This window comes from Bombina bombina, chromosome 4 (genome assembly GCF_027579735.1).
Source record: "Bombina bombina isolate aBomBom1 chromosome 4, aBomBom1.pri, whole genome shotgun sequence".
Taxonomy (NCBI): domain Eukaryota; kingdom Metazoa; phylum Chordata; class Amphibia; order Anura; family Bombinatoridae; genus Bombina; species Bombina bombina.
The window spans coordinates 867,636,086-867,660,512 of NC_069502.1; the positions used below are offsets into that span (position 1 = coordinate 867,636,086).

The following is a 24,427-nucleotide window of genomic DNA, read 5'->3' on the forward strand; positions in this document are numbered from 1 at the left end:
AGTTCTAAAAGGCTTGGATTTATTCCAGACTGGAGATGGTTTCCAAACTGATACCGCTCCTGTGGGTGAAGGATCAGGCTTTTGTTCCTTATTGTGACGAAAGGAACGAAAACGATTATTAGACCCTAAATTTACCTTTAGATTTTTTATCCTGTGGTAAAAAAGTTCCTTTCCCTCCAGTAACAGTTGAGATAATAGAATCCAACTGAGAACCAAATAATTTATTACCCTGGAAAGAAGGGAAAGCAAAGTTGACTTAGAAAGACATATCAGCATTCCAAGTTTATAAGCCATAAAGCTCTTCTAGCTAAAATAGCTAGAGACATATACCTGACATCAACTCTAATGATATCAAAGATGGCATCACAAATAAAATTATTAGCATGTTGAAGAAGATTAATAATGCTATGAGAATTATGATCTGTTACTTGTTTGCGCTAAAGCTTCTAAACAAAAAGATGAAGCTGCAGCAACATCCGCTAAAGATATAGCAGGTCTAAGAAGATTACCTGAACATAAGTAAGCTTTTCTTAGAAAGGATTCAATCTTCCTATCTAAAGGATCCTTAACGGAAATACTATCTGCCGTAGGAATAGTAGTACGTTTAGCAAGAGTAGAGATAGCCCCATCAACTTTAGGGCTATTTGTCCAAAACTCTTATCTGTCAGATGGCACAGGATATAATTGCTTTAAAACGTTTAGAAGGAGTAAATGAATTACCCAAAATTATTTCCATTCCCTGGAGATTACTTCAGAAATAGCATCAGGGACAGGAAAAAAGTCTGGAATAACTACAGCGAGCTTTAAAAAACCTTATTTAAACGTTTAGATTTAGTATCAAGAGGACTAGAATCCTCTATTTCAAATGCAATTAAGACCTCTTTAACCCCTTAATGACCACAATGTACCCTGTATGTCACTGGTCGTTAAGGGGTTTTTCAGGACATAATAGCAAAAGTCTAGCAAGAACACGCTATTAATGCCCTCCCTCCAGCAGGCTTTGTGGCATAGAGCAGTCTCAATGCTGGTGGAAAGACCGCACTATAAAACAATCATGTCCCCAAAAAAAGGCCAGCGACATACAGGGTACGTCGCTGGTCCTTAAGGGGTTAAGTAAAGAACGAATAAATTCCATTTTGAACAAATATGAAGATTTATCAGCATCAACCTCTGAGACAGAATCCTCTGAACCAGAGGAACCACTATCAGAATCAGAATGATGATGTTCATTTAAAAATTCATCTGAAAAATGAGAAGTTTTAAAAGACCTTTTACGTTACTTAGAAGGGGGAATAACAGACATAGCCTTCTTAATGGATTTAGAAACAAATCTCTTATGTTAAACAGGAAACACTCTGAGTATTAGATGTTGACGGAACCGCAACAGGTAAATGTAACATTACTAAAGGAAATATTATCTGCATTAACAAGTTTGTCATGACATTCATTACAAACAACAGCTGGAGGAACAGATACCACAAGATTACAACAGATACACTTAACTTTGGTAGATCCAGCACCAGGCAGCTTTTTTCCAGAAGTATCTTCTGACTCAGTGTCAATCTGGGACATCTTGCAATATGTAATAGAACAAAACAACATATAAAGCAAAAATGATCAAATTCCTTAAATGACAGTTTCAGGAATGGGCAAAAAATGCCAGTGAACAAGCTTCTAGCAACCAGAAGCAATAAATAATGAGACTAAAATAATGTGGAGGACAATAGTGACGCCCATATTTTTTTATCGCCAAAAAAGACGCTCACTTATTTGGCGCCTAAATGCTTTTGGCGCCAAAAAATGACGCCACATCCGGAACGCCGAAACTTTTCGCGTAAAAAAACCGTAAAAAAATGACGCAACTTCCGGCGACAAGTATGACGCCGGAAACAGAAAAAAAAAAAATTTTGCCGCCAAAAAAGTCTGCGCCAAAAATGACGCAATAAAATGAAGCATTTTCAGCCCCCGCGAGCCTAACAGCCCACCAGGAAAAAAAGTCAAAATTTAAGGTAAGAAAAAAATGATTGATTCATATGCAATATCCCAAATATGAAACTGACTTCTGAAATAAGGAACGTTGAACATCCTGAGTCAAGGCAAATAAATGTTTGAATACATAATTTTAGAACTTTATATAAAAGTGCCCAACCATAAGCTTAGAGTGGTCACAGAAAATAAGACTTGCTTACCCCAGGACACTCATCTACATGTAGTAGAAAGCCAAACAGTAATGAAACGAGAATCAGTAGAGGTAATGGTATATTATAAGAGTATATCGTCGATCTGATAAGGGAGGTAAGAGATGAATCTCTAACGAACCGATAACAGAGAACCTATGAAATAGACCCCCGTAGAAGGAGATCATTGAATTCAAATAGGCAATACTCTCCTCACATCCCTCTGACATTCACTGCACGGCTGAGAGGAAAACCGGGCTCCAACCTGCTGCGGAGCGCATTTTAACGTATAATCTAGCACAAACTTACTTCCACCACCTCCATAGGAGGCAAAGTTTGTAAAACTGATTTGTGGGTGTGGTGAGGGGTTTATTTATAGCATTTTGAGGTTTGGGAAACTTTGCCCCTCCTGGTAGGAATGTATATCCCATACGTCACTAGCTCATGGACTCTTGCTAATTACATGAAAGAAAACACACTTTGCAAAAAACGTTACTGTGCCTTTAAGAGATAAAAAAGGCACACAATTTTCCAAAAACAGTGAAAAATGCAGCAAACTTTTCGAACTTTTTACAGTGATGTACCTAAAGCATTAGTAAGATTGCACAGCTAGCAATAAAAAACGATTAAACCCCTTAATGCCCAAACCGGATCAATAGTAAGCAACAGACCGTTAAAACAACTTCAGCACCCTTGCCACAGCTCTGCTGTGGCCCTACCTGCCCTTAGGAGTCAGATTTGTGGGGAAAAAGCTTCTTATGGGCCCTCAAACTGTAGCAGGACCCTCCATGTGAAACAGCCTGAAGATCTAGTCAATTTAACTGCGCATCTGAGGCGCGAAATTAGGCCCCTCCCACCTTACTCCGGTGCTGTGAGGCCTAAAGAAACACTCCTAAGTGTTTTAATAATAGCCATGTGGGTAACAACCCCTGAAAGAAACCCAAAGGAACCTTCAAAGTGTCACAAAAAAAAGATATTTATTTCAATAAAAACCGTTTGTCATTAAGTAGTGTCAACCAGCATAAATTAGTCCTGTAATGTAAGCTAGCCATTCCATACATAGTCTCTGAATTACAGCTTACCCTTCCCTCATGGGGATCTTATCAGTCTTTTCCAGCATTATCACAGTCTTGTCTAGAAATAAATGACTGAACATACCTTATTGCAGCCTAACCTGCAAACCGTTCCCCCCAACTGAAGTTTTCTTGTACTCCTCAGTTCCTGTGTGGGAACAGCAGTGGATTTAAGTTACTAACATGCTAAAATCATCTTCCTCCCTGCAGAAATCTTCATCTCTTTTCTGCTAAGAGAGTAAATAGTACACACCGGTACCATTTAAAATAACAAACTTTTGCTTGTAGAAAATAAAAAACTACAATTCTAACACCCACATTCACTTTACACTTCCGATTGCTTAGAGCCGGCAAAGAGAATGACTGGGGGGTGGAGCTAGAGGGGGAGCTATATGGACAGCTCTGCTGTGTGCTCTCTTTGCCACTTCCTGTAGGGAAGGAGAATATCCCACAAGTAAAGGATGAATCCGTGGACTGGATACACCTTAAAAGAGAAAATATTGATGTATACTGTCCCTTTAAAAATCACACTCCCGTCTCCTTCATATACAACACTCGTGCACACTCACCTGTAACAGTTTTCCTTTGGCACAACATTCACCTGTAACGCGTCACCTTCAGAAACAACACACTTACCTGAAACCCCATCTTCCTTAGACACAACATACATGCATGCACACTCACCTGTAACCAGTCTCCCTGAGACACCACACATTACACACTCACTTGTAACCCATGTTCTTCAGGCACAACACAAATGCACGCTCACCTGCAACCCCATCTGCCTAAGAAAAACACACAATACTCACTACCCTGTAACCAGTCTTTCATACACAACACATGTGCACACTCACCTGTAACTCACCTTCCTCACACAAAAAACACGTGCACAGTCACCTGTAACCCATCTCCCTCAGACACAACACATGTGGACACTCACCTGTAACCCACCTTCCTCACACAAAAAACATCGTGCACTCACCTGTATCCGTCTCCTTAAGACAAAACACACATGCATGCTCACCTGTAACCCATCTTCCTCAGACACCGACATACATGCACACTCATCTGTAACCAGTTTCCCTCAGACACAATACGCATACTCACTACCCCTGTTACCCCACCTTCCTCTGACATAACATGTGCACACTCACTGTAACCCATCTCCCTCAGAAAAACACACATGCACACTCACCTGTAACCCATCTCCCTCAGAAAAACACACATACTTACTACCCTGTAACCCATCTCCCTCAGACACAACACACGTGCACACTCACCTGGGCTGATACTGTCACTAGTTTCCTCATTAGTTGCTTCCAGCTGACGCATCACACACAGATCTTCTGTTACCTCAACTTTCACTAAATCAGCGTTATCTTCATCTGTACAAAGAAAGCAGATTTAGTTTTTATATCACATGATCTAGTTTTTATATCACATGATCTAGTTTTTATAGCTTTACCATAACACAGTTTCTGTATTCCCAAGACAATAGCATCAAATACACACACACACACACACTTTGGTAGTTTCTCGCTATTTTACTGTGATCCTCTATATTCCAGTATAGAAATCTAACATTAACTTAACAAACGACACAAAGCGGGGGGAGGTGGCGCCAAGTCATGGCTATCTGGTTATAAGACAGGTTAAATTAACCAAAAAATATAATAAGATATAAATGAATAAATAAAGCAAAATTGCTGCAACTGTGAATTCCAAGATGTAAAAACTATTTATTGGCAATTTAAGTAATGATCAAAATAAATTCAAAATAAAAATTCAATAATTTTACTGCATTAAAACACCGGTGTCTATTCTAAAATAAATTAGCATATACGACTAGCTGACTACACAGAACAATCCTTAAAAATAAGTAACAATAATTAATCATGCAATGCACGTTACAGTTAGAAATGAAAATTATAAAATTGTAAAAAACATCTCTCTTCTCTCTTGTAGTGTAGTCAGTCCACGGGTCATCCATTACTCTATGGAATATATATCTCTTCCTAACAGGAAGTTGCAAGAGGATCACCCAAGCAGAGCTGCTATATAGCTCCTCCCCTCACATGTCATATTCAGTCATTCGACCCAAACCAGACAAGAAAGGAGAAACCATAGGGTGCAGTGGTGACTGGAGTTTAATTAAAATTTAGATCTGCCTTAAAGACAGGGCGGGCCGTGTGGACTGACTACACTACAAGAGAAATAAATTTATCAGGTAAGCATAAATTATGTTTTCCTCTTGTTAAGTGTAGTCAGTCCACGGGTCATCCATTACTTATGGAATACCAATACCAAAGCTAAAGTACACGGATGAAGGGAGGGACAAGGCAGGAACCTTAAACAGAAGGAACCACTGCCTGAAGCACCTTTCTCCCAAAAATAGCCTCCGAAGAAGCAAAAGTGTCAAATTTGTAAAATTTTGAAAAAGTGTGAAGTGAAGACCAAGTTGCAGCCTTGCAAATCTGTTCAACAGAGGCCTCGTTTTTAAAGGCCCAGGTGGAAGCCACAGCTCTAGTGGAATGAGCTGTAATCCTTTCAGGAGGGCTGCTGTCCAGCAGTCTCATAGGCTAAACGTATTATGCTACGAAGCCAAAAAGAGAGAGGTAGCCGAAGCCTTTTGACCTGTTCTCTGTCCAGAGGTAAACGACAAACAGGGAAGAAGTTTTGACGAAAATCTTTAGTTGCCTGCAAATAGACTTCAGGGCACGGACTACGTCCAGATTATGCAAAAGTCGTTCCTTCTTTGAAGAAGGGTTAGGACACAGTGATGGAACAACAATCTCTTGATTGATATTCCTGTTAGAAACTACCTTAGGTAAGAACCCAGGTTTAATACGCAGAACTACCTTGTCTGAATGAAAAATCAGATAAGGAGAATCACAATGTAAGGCAGATAACTCAGAGACTCTTCGAGCCGAGGAAATAGCCATCAAAAACAGAACCTTCCAGGATAACAGCTTGATATCAATGGAATGAAGGGGTTCAAATGGAACACCTTGAAGAACGTTAAGAACTAAGTTTAAGCTCCACGGCGGAGCAACAGTCTTAAACACAGGCTTAATCCTAGCTAAAGCCTGACAAAAAGCCTGAACGACTGGAACTTCTGCCAGACGTTTGTGTAGAAGAATAGACGGAGCAGAAATCTGTCCCTTTAACGAACTAGCAGATAAGCCCTTTTCTAAACCCTCTTGTAGAAAAGACAATATCCTAGGAATCCTAACCCTTACTCCATGAGTAACTCTTGGATTCGCACCAATATAAATATTTACGCCATATCTTATGGTAAATTCTTCTGGTAACAGGCTTCCTAGCCTGTATTAAGGTATCAATAACCGACTCAGAGAAGCCACGCTTTGATAGAATCAAGCGTTCAATCTCCATGCAGTCAGCCTCAGAGAAATTAGATTTGGATGGTTGAAAGGACCCTGAATTAGAAGGTCCTGTCTCAGAGGCAGAGACCACGGTGGACAGGACGACATGTCCACTAGGTCTGCATACTAGGTCCTGCGTGGCCACGCAGGCGCTATCAGAATCACCGAAGCTCACTCCTGTTTGATCTTGGCAATCAAACGAGGAAGCATCGGAAAATGGTGGAAACACATAAACCATGTTGAAGACCCAAGGGGCTGTCAGAGCATCTATCAGCACGCTCCCGGGTCCCTGGACCTGGATCCGTAACAAGGAAGCTTGGCGTTCTGGCGAGACACCATGAGATCCAGATCTGGTTTGCCCCAACGATGAATCAGTTGAGCGAAGACCTCCGGATGAAGTTCCCACTCCCCCGGATGAAAAGTCTGGCGACTTAGAAAATCCGCCTCCCAGTTCTCCACGCCTGGGATGTAAATCGCTGACAGGTGGCAAGAGTGAGACTCTGCCCAGCGAATATCTTTGAGACTTCCAACATCGCTAGGGAACTTCTGGTTCCCCCTTGATGGTTGATGTAAGGCCACAGTCGTTATGTTGTCCGACTGAAATCTGATGAACCTCAGTGTTGCTAAACTGAGGCCAAGCTAGGAGAGCATTGAATATTGCTCTTAATTCCAGAATATTTATTGGGAGGGGAGTTTCTCCTCCTGAGTCCATAGATCCCTGAGCCTTCAGGGAGTTCCAGGACTGCGCCCCAGCCTAGAAGGCTGGCGTCTGTTGTTTACAATCGTCCATTCTGGCCTGCGAAAGGTCATCCCCTTGGACAGATGTGGCCGAGAAAGCGACCATAGAAGAGAATCTCTGGTCTCTTGATCCAGATTTAGCAGGGGGGACAAATCTGAGTAATCCCCATTCCACTGACTAGCATGCACAATTGCAGCGGTCTGAGCTGCAGGGCGCGCAAATGGTACTATGTCCATTGCCGCTACCATTAAGCCGATTACTTCCATGCACTGAGCTACTGACGGGTGTGGAATGGAATGAAGGACACGGCAAGCATTTAGAAGTTTTGATAACCTGGCCTCCGTCAGGTAAATTTTCATCTCTACAGAATCTATAAGAGTCCCTAGAAAGGGAACCCTTGTAAGTGGTAATAGAGAACTCTTTTCCACGTTCACCTTCCACCCATGCGACCTCAGAAATGCCAGAACTATCTCTGTATGAGACTTGGCAGTTTGAAAACTTGACGCTTGTATCAGAATGTCGTCTAGGTACGGAGTCGCCGCTATGCCTCGCAGTCTTAGTACCGCCAGAAGAGAGCCCAGAACTTTTGTAAAGATTCTTGGAGCCGTAGCTAATCCGAAGGAAGAGCTACAAACTGGTAATGCCTGTCTAGGAAAGCAAATCTTAGGTACCGATAATGATCCTTGTGAATCGGTATGTGAAGGTAGGCATCCTTTAAGTCCACTGTGGTCATGTACTGACCCTCTTGGATCATGGGAAGGATGGTTCGAATAGTTTCCATTTTGAATGATGGAACTCTTAGGATTTGTTTAGGATTTTTAAGTCCAAGATTGGTCTGAAGGTTCCCTCTTTCTTGGGAACCACAAAAGATTGAATAGAATCCTTGCCCGTGTTCCGTCCCGCGGAACTGGGTGGATCACCCCCCATTAGTAAGAGGTCTTGTACACAGCGTAGAAACGCCTCTTTCTTTATTTGGTTTGCTGATAACCTTGAAAGATGAAATCCTCCCTCGTGGAGGAGAAGTTTTGAAGTCCAGGAGGATATCCCTGAGATATGATCTCCAACGCCCAGGGATCCTGGACATCTCTTGCCCAAGCCTGGGCGAAGAGAGAAAGTCTGCCCCCCACTAGATCCGTTTCCGGATAGGGGGCCCTCTCTTCATGCTGTCTTAGGGGCAGCAGCAGGTTTCTTGGCCTGCTTGCCCTTGTTCCAGGACTGGTTAACTTTCCAGCCCTGTCTGTAACGAGCAACAGCTCCTTCCTGTTTTGGAGCGGAGGAAGTTGATGCTGCTCCTGCCTTGAAGTTACGAAAGGCACGAAAATTAGACTGTTTGGCCTTTGATTTGGCCCTGTCCTGAGGTAGAGCATGGCCCTTACCTCCCGTAATGTCAGCTATAATTTCTTTCAAGCCGGGCCCGAATAAGGTCTGCCCTTTGAAAGGAGTATTAAGCAATTTAGATTTAGAAGTCACGTCAGCTGACCAGGATTTAAGCCATAGCGCTCTGCGCGCTTGGATGGCGAATCCGGAGTCCTTAGCCGTAAGTTTGGTTAAATTTAAGACAGGCAATCAGAAACGAATGCGTTAGCCTAGCTTAAGTGCTTTAAGCTTGTTCATAATTTCATCCAATGGAGCTGTGCGAATGGCCTCTTCCAGAGACTCAAACCAGAATGCCGCCGCAGCAGTGACAGGCGCAATGCATGCAAGGGGCTGTAAGATAAAACCTTGTTGAACAAACATTTTCTTAAGGTAACCCTCTAATTTCTTATCCATTGGATCTGAAAAGGCACAACTATCCTCCCACCGGGATAGTGGTACGCTTAGCTAAAGTAGAAACTGCTCCCTCCACCTTAGGGACCGTCTGCCATAAGTCTCCGTGTGGTGGCGTCTATAGGAAACATTTTCCTAAATATGGGAGGAGGGGAAAAAGGCACACCAGGTCTATCCCACTCCTTGCTAATAATCTCTGTAAGCCTTTTAGGTATAGGAAACACGTCAGTACACACCGGTACCGCATAGTATCTATCCAACCTACATAATTTTTCTGGAATTGCAACCGTGTTACAATCATTCAGAGCCGCTAATACCTCCCCTAGCAATATGCGGAGGTTCTCAAGCTTAAATTTAAAATTAGAAATCTCTGAATCCAGTCTCCCTGGATCAGATCAGTCACCCACAGAATGAAGCTCTCCGTCTTCATGTTCTGCAAACTGTGACGCAGTATCTGACATGGCTCTCACCTCATCCGCACGCTCTGTCCTTAACCCAGAGCTATCGCGCTTGCCTCTTAATTCTGGCAATTTAGATAATACTTCTGTCATAACAGTAGCCATGTCTTGAAAAGTGATTTGTAAGGGCCTCCCTGATGTACTTGGCGCCACAAAATCACGCACCTCCTGAGCGGGAGGCGAAGGTACTGACACGTGAGGAGAGTTAGTCGGCATAACTTCCCCCTCGTTGTCTGGTGATAATTTCTTTACATGTAAAGATTGACTTTTATTTAAAGTAACATCAATGCAATTGGTACACAAATTTCTATTGGGCTCCACATTGGCCTTTAAACATAGTGAACAAAGAGATTCATCTGAGTCAGACATGTTTAAACAGACTAGCAATGAGACTAGCAAGCTTGGAAATACTTTTCTAAATAAATTTACAAGCAATATAAAAAACGCTACTGTGCCTTTAAGAAGCACAAAAAGCTGTCACAGTTGAAAATAACAATGAACCAAAATAGTTATAGCAACCAATTTTTCACAGTAAATGTATTAAGTTAGCAAAGGATTGCACCCACCAGCAAATGGATGATTAACCCCTTAATACCCAAAAACGGATAACAATTTAATAATTAATGTTTTTAACACAGTCAAAACACACTGTCACAGGTCTGCTGTGACTGATTAACTCCCTCAAAATGAATTTTTGAAGACCCCTGAGCTCTCTAGAGACGATCTGATCATGGAGGATGAAGTAGACAGATTGTGACTGAATTTTTACTGCGCAAAAAAGCGCTAAAATAGGTCCCTCCCACTCATATTACAACAGTGGGGGAAGCTCAGATAACTGTTTTCTATGCAGAAAACAAAGATGGCCATGTGGTAAAAATCATGCCCCCAATAAGTTTTATCACCAAGTACCTCACAAAAAACGATTAACATGCCATTAAACGTTTTTGAACATACATTTTAAAAGTTATGAAGTGTTATTAATAAGCCTGCTACCAGTCGCTTTCACTGCAGTTAAGGCTCATACATTATTTCAGTATTAACAGTATTTTCAGAGTCAATTCCATTCCTTAGAAAAATACATTCAGTGTACACACACTCATCAGCCTAATACCAGTCGCTATCACTGCATTTAAGGCTGAACTTATGTTACATTGGTATCAGCAGTATTTTCTCAGTCAATTCCATTCCTCAGAAAAATAATTTACTGCACATACCTCGTTTGCAGGGGGGCCCTGCATGCTATTCCCCTTTTCTGAAGTTACCTCACTCCTCAGATGAGAACAGCCAGTGGATCTTAGTTACGTCTGCCAAGATCATAGAAAACGCAGGCAGATTCTTCTTCTAATGCTGCCTGAGAACAAACAGCACACTCCGGTGCCATTTAAAATAACAAACTTTTGATTGAAGAAATAAACTAAGTTAAAAAACACCACAGACCTCTCACAACGACCTATCTTTAATTAGGCTGCAAGAGAATGACTGAATATGACATGTGAGGGGAGGAGCTATATAGCAGCTCTGCTTGGGTGATCCTCTTGCAACTTCCTGTTAGGAAGAGATATATATTCCATAAGTAATGGATGACCCGTGGACTGACTACACTTAACAAGAGAAATGGAAGGTGCAATTGATGGAGTAAATATTTAAGCAATACTTATGGACTCATGTAAAAGATAAACGAACTTTAAGACTCGGCGGTCTGTATATCTATTCTGCAGATACGTTTTTTATGTTGCAGAAAAGATTGAATGCACCTTATTGTTTAAACCAACTCCTAAAGTCTGATAGGGTAGATGATGTGATCAGAACGCTGTCAAAGATACTTCAAAAAAGGGGTTAGTTCACTTTCGAATTTCAGCGTTTTTTTAAAAAAAAATCAATCAACAGCTGCTGCCAGATATCCTTCAGTTCACCGCTATGGTAAAGCCCTCTGGACAGTTCTCTCTTACCCGGTGTTCCGGTATGGGAGGTGGTTAACTTTCTCGAAAGACTCTATATAGTTTCCTTTTTTCTTGTGTTGGGAAAAACTGTGATTTGGGTCTAAAGTTGTATGAATAAATTCTCTTTTTTTCGACTGAATGACTTTCTATAATTGGATTTTTCAAAAAATACTTCTTTAAAGTTAATTTTCTTACGAATTGGTTGATATTTATGTAATGTTCAAATTTATTCATTACAGAAGTTGGGGCGAAGGATAATCCCTTTTTCAGAACGTTTTCTTGCGTCTTAGTTAATTCTAGATTACTGAGGTTGAAGATACCACTACTCTCTATATTTTTGGATATATCTACTACAGTTTGATCATTGTTTTCATCATTAATCATCAATTCTCTCTTTCCTCTCCCTCCTCTTCCCCCTCTCTTCTTCTTTTCCCTCTTGGTGGGTCTTGATTCCTGTTCTGGCCCACTCCTAAAAAATCAGCAGATGTACTAGCTCTAGGGGGTGATTGATCCATTGTTTTTAATACATTGAATCTGTTATGAACAGGAGCCCTCCAATTTTGCTGTATCTGTTCACCTTTTCTGTTTGAATCAAATCTTTCTCTATCCCTATTGTACCAACCTCGCTCGTATTGTCTCTCTTCATTAAAATGTCTATAGGGTCTATTAGCCTCTCTCTGGTAGTCAGATTCTTCTCTTCTGTAATCTCTCCTATAGTTATTGTGGTAGTGTTGGTCAAAATTTCTATAATTAGTGTAATAATGGTTCTTATTAGCATAACTATGGGGGTTCCTATTATTCCTATAGTCCCTGTATCCATTTCTCCCCGTGTATACCCGTTCCCTATGATCCTCTCTTTGTTGTCTGCCTGTAATCTGTTCCTCACGTTGTTTATTTTCCCTTTTTTCATAATTGGTAGTCCCTCTATTATTATCTGGATAATAGATGTTTGAATTAATCAATTTTTAACAGTGTTTTTAGAAAGCTAGTCTGTTAGAAAACATCTAAAGAATGGGTGATGACTTATGTGATCAAAAACAGGATATTAACATCAGATGGACTATGAAAAAACCAAGAAAGGGTTAATAAGGAAAAACCCTATAAAAGAGTTAGCACAGCTGGTGGAGGTTATCTTGACAAAGGCTCCCTGGAGAGCTGAAACGCGTAGAAACCACACCAGGACCCAGCTTGTTTGGAAGAGACACGGATCGATTTGGCTCCCAGGACCGTTAAGCCAGCACCAGTGAAAGCTTGCATCGCTGAGCAGACGGTAGGAGTAAAGAATAAATGTAAGTGTGCACACTTAGAAGAAAATAGAAACAACATCACAGCAGTACATTGTAGGATCACAGGCGAGTGGCCGAAGTTAACCACCTCCCATACCGGAACACCGGGTAAGAGAGAACTGTCAGAGGGCTTACCGTAGCGGTGAACTGAAGGATATCTGGCGGCAGCAGCTGTTGATTGATTTTTTTTTTAAAAAACGCTGAAATTTGAAAGTACATTTGAAAGTGAACTAACCCCTTTTTGAAAGTATCTTTGACAGCGTTCTGATCACATCATCCACCCTATCAGACTTTAGGAGTTGGTTTAAACAATAAGGTGCATTCAATCTTTTCTGCAACATAAAAAAACGTATCTGCAGAATAGATATACAGACCGCCGAGTCTTAAAGTTCGTTTATCTTTTACATGAGTCCATAAGTATTGCTTAAATATTTACTCCATCAATTGCACCTTCCATTTTTACAATTTTATAATTTTCATTTCTAACTGTACGTGCATTGCATGATTAATTATTGTTACTTATTTTTAAGGATTGTTCTGTGTAGTCAGCTAGTCGTATATGCTAATTTATTTTAGAAAAGACACCGGTGTTTTAATGCAGTAAATTATTGAATTTTTATTTTGAATTTATTTTGATCATTACTTAAATTGCCAATAAATTGTTTTTACATCTTGGAATTCACAGTTGCAGCAATTTGCTTTATTTATTCATTTATATCTTATTATTATATTTTTTGGTTAATTTAACCTGTCTTATAAACAGATAGCCTTGACTTGGCGCCACCTCCCCCCGCTTTGTGTTTTGGACAGTCCGAATTGATTGCATATGTGGAGAAAAGTGCAATCAGGTGGTTGGCTTATCTGTAATTTACGTATCTACAGCTTACACACACTTTGCCTTTCACATGAACTTAACAAAGGTTAGACTCACACTCACCTGTAACCCATCTCCCTTAGACAACATTCACCTGTAACGCATCTCCTTCAAAAACAACACTCGTGCACACTTACCTGGAACCCATCTTCCTCAGACACAACATACATGCAAACTCACCTGTAACCCGTCTCCCTCAGAGAATACTCGTGCACACTCACTTGTAACCCATGTTCTTCAGACACAACACACGTGCACGCTCATCTGCAACCCATCTGCCTAAGAAAAAAAAACACTCACTACCCTGTAACCCATCTTCCTTATACACAACACAAGTGCACTCACCTGGGCTGATACTGTCAAAGGTTTCCTCATAAGTTGCTTCCAGCTGACGCGTGTCACAAATATCTTCTTTTACCTCAACTTTCACTAAATCAGCGTTATCTTCATCTGTACAAAGAAAGCAGATTTAGTTTTTATATCACATTATCTAGTTTTTATAGCTTTACCATAATACAGTTTCTCTATTTCCCACACAGATATTAGCATCAAATAAACTTTGGTAGCTTCTCTCTAGTATTTTACTGTGATCCTCTATATTCCTGTATAGAAATATAACATGAACGTAACAAGGGTTAGACTCACACTCACCTGTAACCAGTCTCCCTCAGGCAAAACACACGTGCACACTCACCAGTAACCCATCCGCCCCAGAATTTTTTTTTTAAATATTTATCTGATAAATTTCTCTCTTTCCGGACATGGAATCCACAACGTCATTACAATTACTAGTGGGATATTCAACTCCTGGCCAGCAGGAGGAGGCAAAGAGCACCCCAGCAAAGCTGTTAAGCGTAACTACCCTTACCCATAATAAGTCATTCAGCCGAAGAAAAATGGAAAAAGAAGAAACACAAGGGTGAAAAAGGTGCCTGAGGTTTACTCAAAAACACTGTCAAATTATAATAAATAAAAAGGAGAGTGGGTTCGTGGACTCTCCATAAATTTTGTTTTCTTTCCTATGCCATGGAGAGTTTACAACGTCATTCCAATTACTAGTGGGAACCAATACCCAAGCTAGAAAACACAGAATGAACAGGGAGGGAGAACAAGGCAGGAGGACCTAAACAGAAGGTACAACTTGAAGAACCTTTCTCCCAAAATAAGCCTCAGCCGAAAAAAAGTATCAAATTTGTAGAATTTGGAAAAAGTATGCAAAGAGGACCATGTTGCCGCCTTGCAAATCTGTTCCACAGAAGCTTCATTTTTGAAAGCCCAAGATGAGGAGACAACCCTAGTGGAATGAGCCGTAATTCTCTCAGGAGCCTGCTATCCAGCAGACTCAAAAGCAAAACGAATCATACTTCTTAACCAGAGGGAAAGAGTAGTAGAAGAAGCCTTCTGACTCTTACGCTTTTCAGAGAAAACAAACAGGGCAGAAGATTGCCGAAAATCCTTAGTAGCTTGTACGTAAAATTTTAGAGCACGCACAACATCCAAGTTATGCAAATTACGTTCCTTATGAGTAGAAGGATTAGGACAAAAGGAAGGAACAACAATTTCCTGATTAATGTTTCGATCCGACACCACCTTAGGGAGAAACCCCAATTTAGTACGAAGGACCGCTTATCTGCGAAAAAGAAAAAAAAAGTACGGGAATCACACTGCAAAGCTGAAAGCTCAAACTCTGCGAGCGGAAGAAATAGCAAGCAGAAGCAAAAACTTCAAAGATAACAATTTAATATCCACAACATGCATCGGCTCAAAACGGAGCCTGCTGCAAAACTTTAAGAATTAGGATAAGGCTCCAAGGAGGAGCAACAGGATTAAACACAGGCCTGATTCTGACCAGGTCCTGAACAAAAGCTTGAACATCTGGTAATTCTGGTTTGACAGGAGGAATCTGCCCCTGGGTGGATGGGACCTGAATCCTATCCTGTAACCCTGGGCGACAACCTCCAGAACCCAAGGGTTCTGAACTTCCTGCAACCAGGCTTCGGAGAAGAGACAATCTGCTCCCCTTTTGGTCCGGAGACTGGTCGGGGGCCGCCCCTTCATGCCGATTTTGTCTCGGCGGGCTTCTTGTTCTGCTTGGACTTGTTCCAAGACTGAGCAGGCTTCCAAGTTCCCTTTGAAAGATCCGCTTTCGCAGCGGGCTGCTGGGCCTTGTCCGCACGAAAGGTATGAAAAGTAGATCCTTTAGACTTATCCTGCGGTAGGAAAGCTCCATTGCCTCCCGTAACTGTTGATATAATCAAATCCAAACCTGGACCGAACAGAATCTTTCCTTGAAAAGGTAGGGACAACAGCCTCGACTTCGAGGTCATTCCTGCAGACCAAGACTTTACCCACAGAGCCCTGCGAGCTAAAACAGAAAATCCTGAAACCTTTGCATTCAGGCGAATAATTTGCATATTGGCGACACAAATGAAAGAATTGGCGACCCTTAAGGCCTTAATCTTATCCTGTATCTCGTCCATGGGGTGTCTCCCTTTTGACCATACCACACAGGGATTCACACCAATATGTCGAAGCTCCGGCAACCGCGGCTACCACCGCTGCCGGCTGAAAAACAAACCCTGTGTGCTGAAACATTTTTTTTTAAACATGTTTTCTAACTTTTTATCCATAGGCTCTTTAAATGACAAACTATCTTTGAGGGGAATAGTTGTCCGCTTTGCGAGCGTGGAAATGGCACAATCCACCTTAGGGACAGTCCCCCACAGCTCGAGCTGAGAGTCCAGAACGGGGAACAGTTTCTTAAGGAAGAAGGGGAAAAGTAAGAACCTAATCGCTCCCATTCATTCTTAATAATATTAGCCATCTTAACAGGAACCGGGAAGGTCTGGGGCACCACCCTGTCCTTGTATACCTTATCAAGCTTAGGAATCAAAGGTTCCTCCAGAAGCTTTGGCTCCGGAACCTCCAGAGTAGCAAGCACCGGCTTCAGCAAAATGTGCCAATTCTCCATCCTAAACCTAAAGTCAGGCTCCTCTGCTGAAGGATGAGATGACACGGACTCCGACCCAGAGGGAGCCTCCTCCGAAGAGTGGGAGTGGGTCTTGTCATCGTAGAACGCCTCTGGCAATTCCATAGGAGTAGACAACCCCTGGGTCTGGCCGCTCTGATACGCCCTATGCTTTTGCTTAGCAGAACATGGTAAGACATGGAGCACTTTCGATACCGCCGTTTGCAGTTGATCTGCAAAATCAGACGGCCAACAAATTTTTCCCGTAGGTGTAATGATTGGTTCCTGGGGCACTATATGTGCACTCGGAGATGAAAGGCAGGAACGCACCTCCCGGGACGGGGAACCTTCAGAGGTGGACGGCTGGGTAGTGCTAGACATCCCTTTTATTTTTAGATGTTGCAACCTTATCAAGGCATGTGGAACAAAGTTGAGCAGGCTGATCTAAAAGAACCTCCTCGCAATAAACACAGGCAGGCATGAGACTTTGATAAAGAGGGAGTATCCTCTAACGCATCAGAGTCCTCCATAGCTTGAACTTTTATTATGGACTAGACAATTTAATAAACAGGCACCTTTATACTCCAATGGCTTGGGCACTCACCACCTCCTGTGACCTGGACTACAGAAACAGATTTGTCTCCTGCGCCACTGATCAACAAGGAAGTGGAGACTGCCACACCCAGTCACATGGGATGCCTCGCAGGCCCGTCCCGCACTAAGGAGAAACGTGCCAAAACCGGCAGTGTAAACACTCCCGGAAGTCAACCTGAAAGTTCCTGTGACGAAAGGCAAAGAATGACTGGGGGATGAGGGGAGTGGGAGAGGTATTTAAGCCTTTGGCTGGGGTGTCTTTGCCTCCTCCTGGTGGCCAGGTTCTTTCTTCCCAAAAGTAATGAGTGGACTCTCCTCCCCTTTAGATGGAAATAAAACCCTTATGAAATTTAAGGAGGCTTCTCTCTACACCTGGAAGGTAGATAATCTTAACAGGAAAAATCTGCCTCTGGGAGGGCAAGATTTGGATGCTATACTGAAACCCTGGGATACAACTTCCACTACCCATGGGTCTTGGACAACTCGGATCTAATTCTGTTAAAAAAAGGAAAGTCCGAAAACTGGATCAGAGGCAAATTCCTAGTAATGAATTAGACTCAGCGGAAGGCTTCTTGGATTGCTTGCCCTAGTTCTAAGGATGGCTTCATGGAGGACTATGCCTGCTCAGATTTAAAAGATGAGGATTCTGTCTTCTCTCCCTCCTTGATAACAAACAAGCAAACTTCAAGGCGAAGGTCAACCAAAGGACACCCTTGAGGACTGGAAACAGACACAGCAATGTCGAGGAACAATCCTGAGACCTCTGCTGCTGATTCTATCTCAGCTTGATACTCTGACTCTGAGAGCAGAGAATTTTATTGAAGAAATATACATGAAAACCATACATGTCATCTATATAAAATAGTCCCTCAATATAAGAAAAAATATATTAAATGGCTATACTAAAAACATAGAAAAATAAAACATGTTGGTAAAAGTCCCCATACATAAAAATAAAGGAATAATACATATAATATGGACATATGAAAAAAACAACTTAATATTGAGAGATGAATACATGGAATCTCTGTATCAGACAGGGAGAACTCCATATAAAATAAAATTATAATTTTAGGGCTCTAGGTAGCCAGAATCGTTTATGCTACCAACAGCGTGAAAGTCTCCTAATATGAAGAGACTCCTATGCATATAAATACACATAAAATAAATATAAATTAAAATGTGACAGATCATATACATAAAAATATAATTTATGCTCACCAGATAAATTCCTTTCCTTCCTGGCAAGGAGTACACAACTTCATTCCTTACTAATTTGAAAATACAACACCTGGCCACCAGGACGACACGGCAGCCAAAGGCTTAAGTATCCCTCCAACTTCCCCTATCCCCCTTCTGCCAAGGGAACAAGGAAAAGTAGGAGAAACAGGGTATAAAAGGTGCCAGAAGAAAAAAAAATATATATAACTCTCCCTGCCAGGAAGGAAAGGAATTTATCTGGTAAGCATAAGTTATGTTTTCCTTCCATAAGGCAGGGAGAGTCCATGACTTCATTTCTTACTGTTGGGGAAAACTATACCCAAGCTCCAGAGGACACTGAATGAGTAATGGGAGGGAACAGGTGGAAAAAACAAAAAGAGGCGGACCCTATTCTGAGGGCACCACAGCCTGCAAAACTTTTCTCCCGAAAGCTGCTTCAGGCAAAGCAAACACATCAAACTTGTAAAATTTAGAAGAAGTGTGTAAGGAAGACCAGGTAAGCCGCCTTACTAAATCTGATCCATTGAGGCTTCTTTCTTAAAAGCCCAAGAGGGAAGCCACTGCTCTAGTGGAATGCGCCGTTATCCTCTCAGGAGGCTGTCATCCCCGCTGTCTCATAAGCTAAGCGCATGACACTCCTCACCCAGAAAGATAGAGAAGTCGTAGTAGCCATAGATCTGTCCCCTGGGTGAAAGGATTGCCTGCTGAGGAAAGTCACGTTTCCAGTTGTCCCACACCCGGAATGTGGATCGCTGACATTATACATTTGTGAAGTCTCCGCCCACTCTAGTATCTGAGATACTTCTCTCATCGCCAAGGAACTTCTCGTATCGCCAAGAACTTCTCGTTCCCCCTTGATGGTTGAATATAGGCAACCAAGGTTATATTGTCTGAATGGAATCTGAAAACTGGGCCCGAATCCAGAAGGGGCAAAAGCCTTTGAGGCCATTGAAGATTTGCCTGGAGTTCCAAAATCTATTGATAGGAAAGAAGGATTCCTCCTGAGTCCACAGACCTTGTGCCTTCTTGGCCCCCCAAACGGCTTGCGTCCTAGTCACCAATCTCCAGGGACAGCTCTCAAAAAGCAAGTGCCTTGGGAAAGATGATCTGGACAGAGCCACCAGGAGAGCTAGTCTCCAGCAACAATCTGTTTAGACAGATCTTGAGATGGTCGCCGTTCCATTGTCTCAGCATGCCATAGTTGTAAGAGTCTGAGATGGAATCTGGCAAATGAATGGATGCAAATTTATCTAACCTAAAGTTGCTCTAAGTCACAATAGGAAAAAAATAGGGAAAAAATATATGTGTCGTCGCAAGCAACTAATATACTAGGTAACAGGCTGATGTGTGTATAGTAAACTATGTGTTTGGCTAAAAGGGTGTCTACAAAAAAAAAAAAAGGTAAAAAGAGGCTCACTGCATGAGAACACACTATAGTAATGAGTTGCCTCTAGAGTGATCAAATCTTCAAGAAAAATTAGATGTAAAATAATGAGATATTATACACTAGCATATATAAGAGCTGTTATAGAAACCATAGGTCTAATAATAGCTCATGATTACAGCATAGTATCAAAACTCTAATAATATATTTCAGAAAATAAGCATATGAGAATAAAAATAAAATAAAATATGAAAAATAATAAAGAATATGACAAGTAATAAAAACAAAAAATAAAATAAAATTATAAATTCAGATTGCAATCTAACATATCAAAGTATATATTAAAAAAAAGCAGGTTAAAAAGTCTAATTCAAAAATTCCTCATTGTCCAAAATCAAAAGTCCAATATTGAGGGGCAGGTCCAAATGCTTCCTGCAGTGAGATAAGAGCAACAAGAAATTCTTGGCAAAGTATGGCAAAATTTAGACTTAAAGGTGTTTATAATTACTTACACCGTGAGCTTCGTTCTTGTAATTAAAGTTGTTTTAGGGAGTATTCACATCCCTGTTAATCCTCGCTGGCTCCCACTCGACTTCTCTTGGCAGTTTGGTGATGTATGTTTATGGCCAAACTACGGATCCTTCCTGCGATCAACTCTGATGCAAAGTTTTTCTATTGTTTTCAACAATTGTTCCTAGGCTCAAACGAGCTACTGATTCCTCTCAGGATCAAAAACAGAAGATAGCAGAGTAACGCGTTTCGGCTTCAAGCCTTTCTCAAAGTCTGCTGTACCGGGATATCTGCAGCTGTTTTATACCCATTGGAGTTAAAGGGATATCATACTAAATGGTTAATGTATTGGGAACTTAATGTATATGTTATCGTACAATATATATGTGTATAGCAGATGCAGATATTCAGTTTACAATTCATTACATATTATATATAAAAGACCTATATTTGATCTCTTAAATATTAATGCTATGTTCCTATTAGCCCTCTATGAGAGATCCCTATTTTGAATTAAAAATAACGTATTTATAAAAAATCACCTTAAAGTGCATAGTAAGTTTGATCTGTCTAATTATTAATAGACCTTTTGTTGAAAGTGAACTGTAGATGATATGTGCGTAAATGAATATTCTTAAACTACTTAAAATACTATATTAACAAAACATTTATATCTAGATAACAGAATTTATGCTTACCTGATAAATTACTTTCTCCAACGGTGTGTCCGGTCCACGGCGTCATCCTTACTTGTGGGATATTCTCTTCCCCAACAGGAAATGGCAAAGAGCCCAGCAAAGCTGGTCACATGATCCCTCCTAGGCTCCGCCTACCCCAGTCATTCGACCGACGTAAAGGAGGAATATGCATAGGAGAAATCATATGATACCGTGGTGACTGTAGTTAGAGAAAATAATTCATCAGACCTGATTAAAAAAACCAGGGCGGGCCGTGGACCGGACACACCCGTGGAGAAAGTAATTTATAAGGTAAGCATAAATTCTGTTTTCTCCAACATAGGTGTGTCCGGTCCACGGCGTCATCCTTACTTGTGGGAACCAATACCAAAGCTTTAGGACACGGATGATGGGAGGGAGCAAATCAGGTCACCTAGATGGAAGGCACCACGGCTTGCAAAACCTTTCTCCCAAAAATAGCCTCAAAAGAAGCAAAAGTATCAAATTTGTAAAATTTGGTAAAAGTGTGCAGTGAAGACCAAGTCGCTGCCTTACATATCTGATCAACAGAAGCCTCGTTCTTGAAGGCCCATGTGGAAGCCACAGCCCTAGTGGAGTGAGCTGTGATTCTTTCAGGAGGCTGCCGTCCGGCAGTCTCATAAGCCAATCGGATGATGCTTTTAAGCCAAAAAGAGAGAGAGGTAGAAGTTGCTTTTTGACCTCTCCTTTTACCAGAATAAACAACAAACAAAGAAGATGTTTGTCTGAAATCCTTTGTAGCCTCTAAATAGAATTTTAGAGCACGAACTACATCCAAATTGTGCAACAAACGTTCCTTCTTTGAAACTGGATTCGGACACAAAGAAGGCACAACTATCTCCTGGTTAATGTTTTTGTTAGAAACAACTTTAAATTTTAAACTGAACCACACTTTATTACTGAATATGTGAAAAAGTATGAAGGAATTGTTCAAAATTCACCAAAATTTCACCACAGTGTCCTTAAGCCTTAAAAGTAATGCACACCAAATTTGAAAGCTTTAACTCTTAAAATAACGGAACCCGGAGCCGTTTTTACATTTAACCCCTATACCGTCCCCTGGTTATCTGCTTTGCTGAGACCCAACCAAGCCCAGAGGGGAATACGATACCAAATGACGCCTTCAATAGCTTTTTCAGAGGTTCTTAGCTCTCACACATGCATCTGCATGCCTTGCTTTCCAAAAACAACTGCGCATTAGTGGCGCGAAAATGAGGCTCTGCCTATGACTAGAAAAGGCCCCCAGTGAAAAAGGTGTCCAATACAGTGCCTGCCGTTTTTTTTAATACATCCCCAAGATTAAAAGAACTATTTATAGTTATAATCCACTAAATATACTTATAAAGTAATCGTTTTAGCCCAGAAAAATGTCTACCAGTCTTTAAAGCCCTTGTGAAGCCCTTTATTCTTATACTAAACTAAGAAAATGGCTTACCGGTTCCCATAGGGAAAATGACAGCTTCCAGCATTACCACGTCTTGTTAGAAATGTGTCATACCTCAAGCAGCAAAAGTCTGCCCACTGTTTCCCCCAACTGAAGTTAATTCATCTCAACAGTCCTGTGTGGAAACAGCCATCGATTTTAGTAACGGTTGCTAAAATCATTTTCCTCTTACAAACAGAAATCTTCATCTCTTTTCTGTTTCAGAGTAAATAGTACATACCAGCACTATTTTAAAATAACAAACTCTTGATTGAAGAATAAAACTACATTTAAACAACAAAAAACTCTTAGCCATCTCCGTGGAGATGTTGCCTGTGCAACGGCAAAGAGAATGACTGGGGTAGGCGGAGCCTAGGAGGGATCATGTGACCAGCTTTGCTGGGCTCTTTGCCATTTCTGTTGGGGAAGAGAATATCCCACAAGTAAGGGATGACGCCGTGGACCGGACACACCTATGGTTGGAGAAATTTAGATTCCTTGAGGTGCATAGTAAACTGTGTCTATCTTTTTATTAATACTATATTAGCAAAATGTGTATTTATATCTAGGTTCCTAAAGTGCATAGTGAACTTAATCTATCTTTTTAATTATAGACATTTTAAATGAAAAACTAGTGCTGTGTATTAGACAATAAAACCTACAGCGCGGGGTGAGCATACCATTTAATTTTATCTGGATATCCAGATATCCTTTAGGTATATATTCAGCTGTATTTATCTTATAGTTAAGAACTGGTAATAAGGGTGTACCCTTTTAAAGTCTTAAATGTCCGTATATGCAAATCTTAGATATATATCTAGGATTCCCAAATTATCCGTGCTGTGACTAAAAATAACAAGTTTTCTAAATAACCTAAGTGCTGTTTTGGAGCACTGGGGGAGTATGTTATTTAAAGTGTGTGCTAAAAGGAGCTATTTAAAGTGATCTGTGTTTACTTCATAATAAGTGCTAATTTGTCAAATTAATATACAAGTGTACTATCTATATAAAATATTTTAAAATATTGATAATTCTAAACTTAATATTTATAGTTATTCAATTTCTGATTAATTAACGATTAATCTCTATCTTATAGTTCAAAACCCTACTCGGCCAAAAACAGAATTTATGTTACCTGATAAATTACTTTCTCCAACGGTGTGTCCGGGTCCACGGCGTCATCCTTACTTGTGGGATATTCTCTTCCCCAACAGGAAATGGCAAAGAGCCCAGCAAAGCTGGTCACATGATCCCTCCTAGGCTCCGCCTACCCCAGTCATTCGACCGACGTTAAGGAGGAATATTTGCATAGGAGAAACCATATGGTACCGTGGTGACTGTAGTTAAAGAAAATAAAATATCAGACCTGATTAAAAAAACCAGGGCGGGCCGTGGACCGGACACACCGTTGGAGAAAGTAATTTATCAGGTAAACATAAATTCTGTTCTTCTCCAACATAGGTGTGTCCGGTCCACGGCGTCATCCTTACTTGTGGGTAACCAATACCAAAGCTTTAGGACACGGATGAAGGGAGGGAGCAAATCAGGTCACCTAAATGGAAGGCACCACGGCTTGCAAAACCTTTCTCCCAAAAATAGCCTCAGAAGAAGCAAAAGTATCAAACTTGTAAAATTTGGTAAAAGTGTGCAGTGAAGACCAAGTCGCTGCCCTACAATATCTGATCAACAGAAGCCTCGTTCTTGAAGGCCATGTGGAAGCCACAGCCCTAGTGGAATGAGCTGTGATCTATCGGGAGGCTGCCGTCCGGCAGTCTCGTAAGCCAATCTGATGATGCTTTTAATCCAAAAAGAGAGAGAGGTAGAAGTTGCTTTTTTGACCTCTCCTTTTACCGGAATAAACAACAAACAAGGAAGATGTTTGTCTAAAATCCTTTGTAGCATCTAAATAGAATT

The 24,427-nt window shown here is 41.1% G+C and overlaps 1 protein-coding gene across 1 annotated transcript in view; it reads right to left on the reverse strand.

Moving 5' to 3' along the window:
- LOC128657352 (gastrula zinc finger protein XlCGF48.2) overlaps nt 1–24,427 on the reverse strand; it is a 292,924-nt gene that overhangs the window by 101,458 nt on the left and 167,039 nt on the right. The window contains exons 5-6 of the mRNA XM_053711666.1: nt 14,043–14,147; nt 4,531–4,635 (exon numbers count right to left, since the gene is read on the reverse strand). Of these exons, the coding sequence (XP_053567641.1) occupies nt 4,531–4,635; nt 14,043–14,147 (210 nt within the window). The remainder of the gene's footprint in view (nt 1–4,530; nt 4,636–14,042; nt 14,148–24,427) is intronic.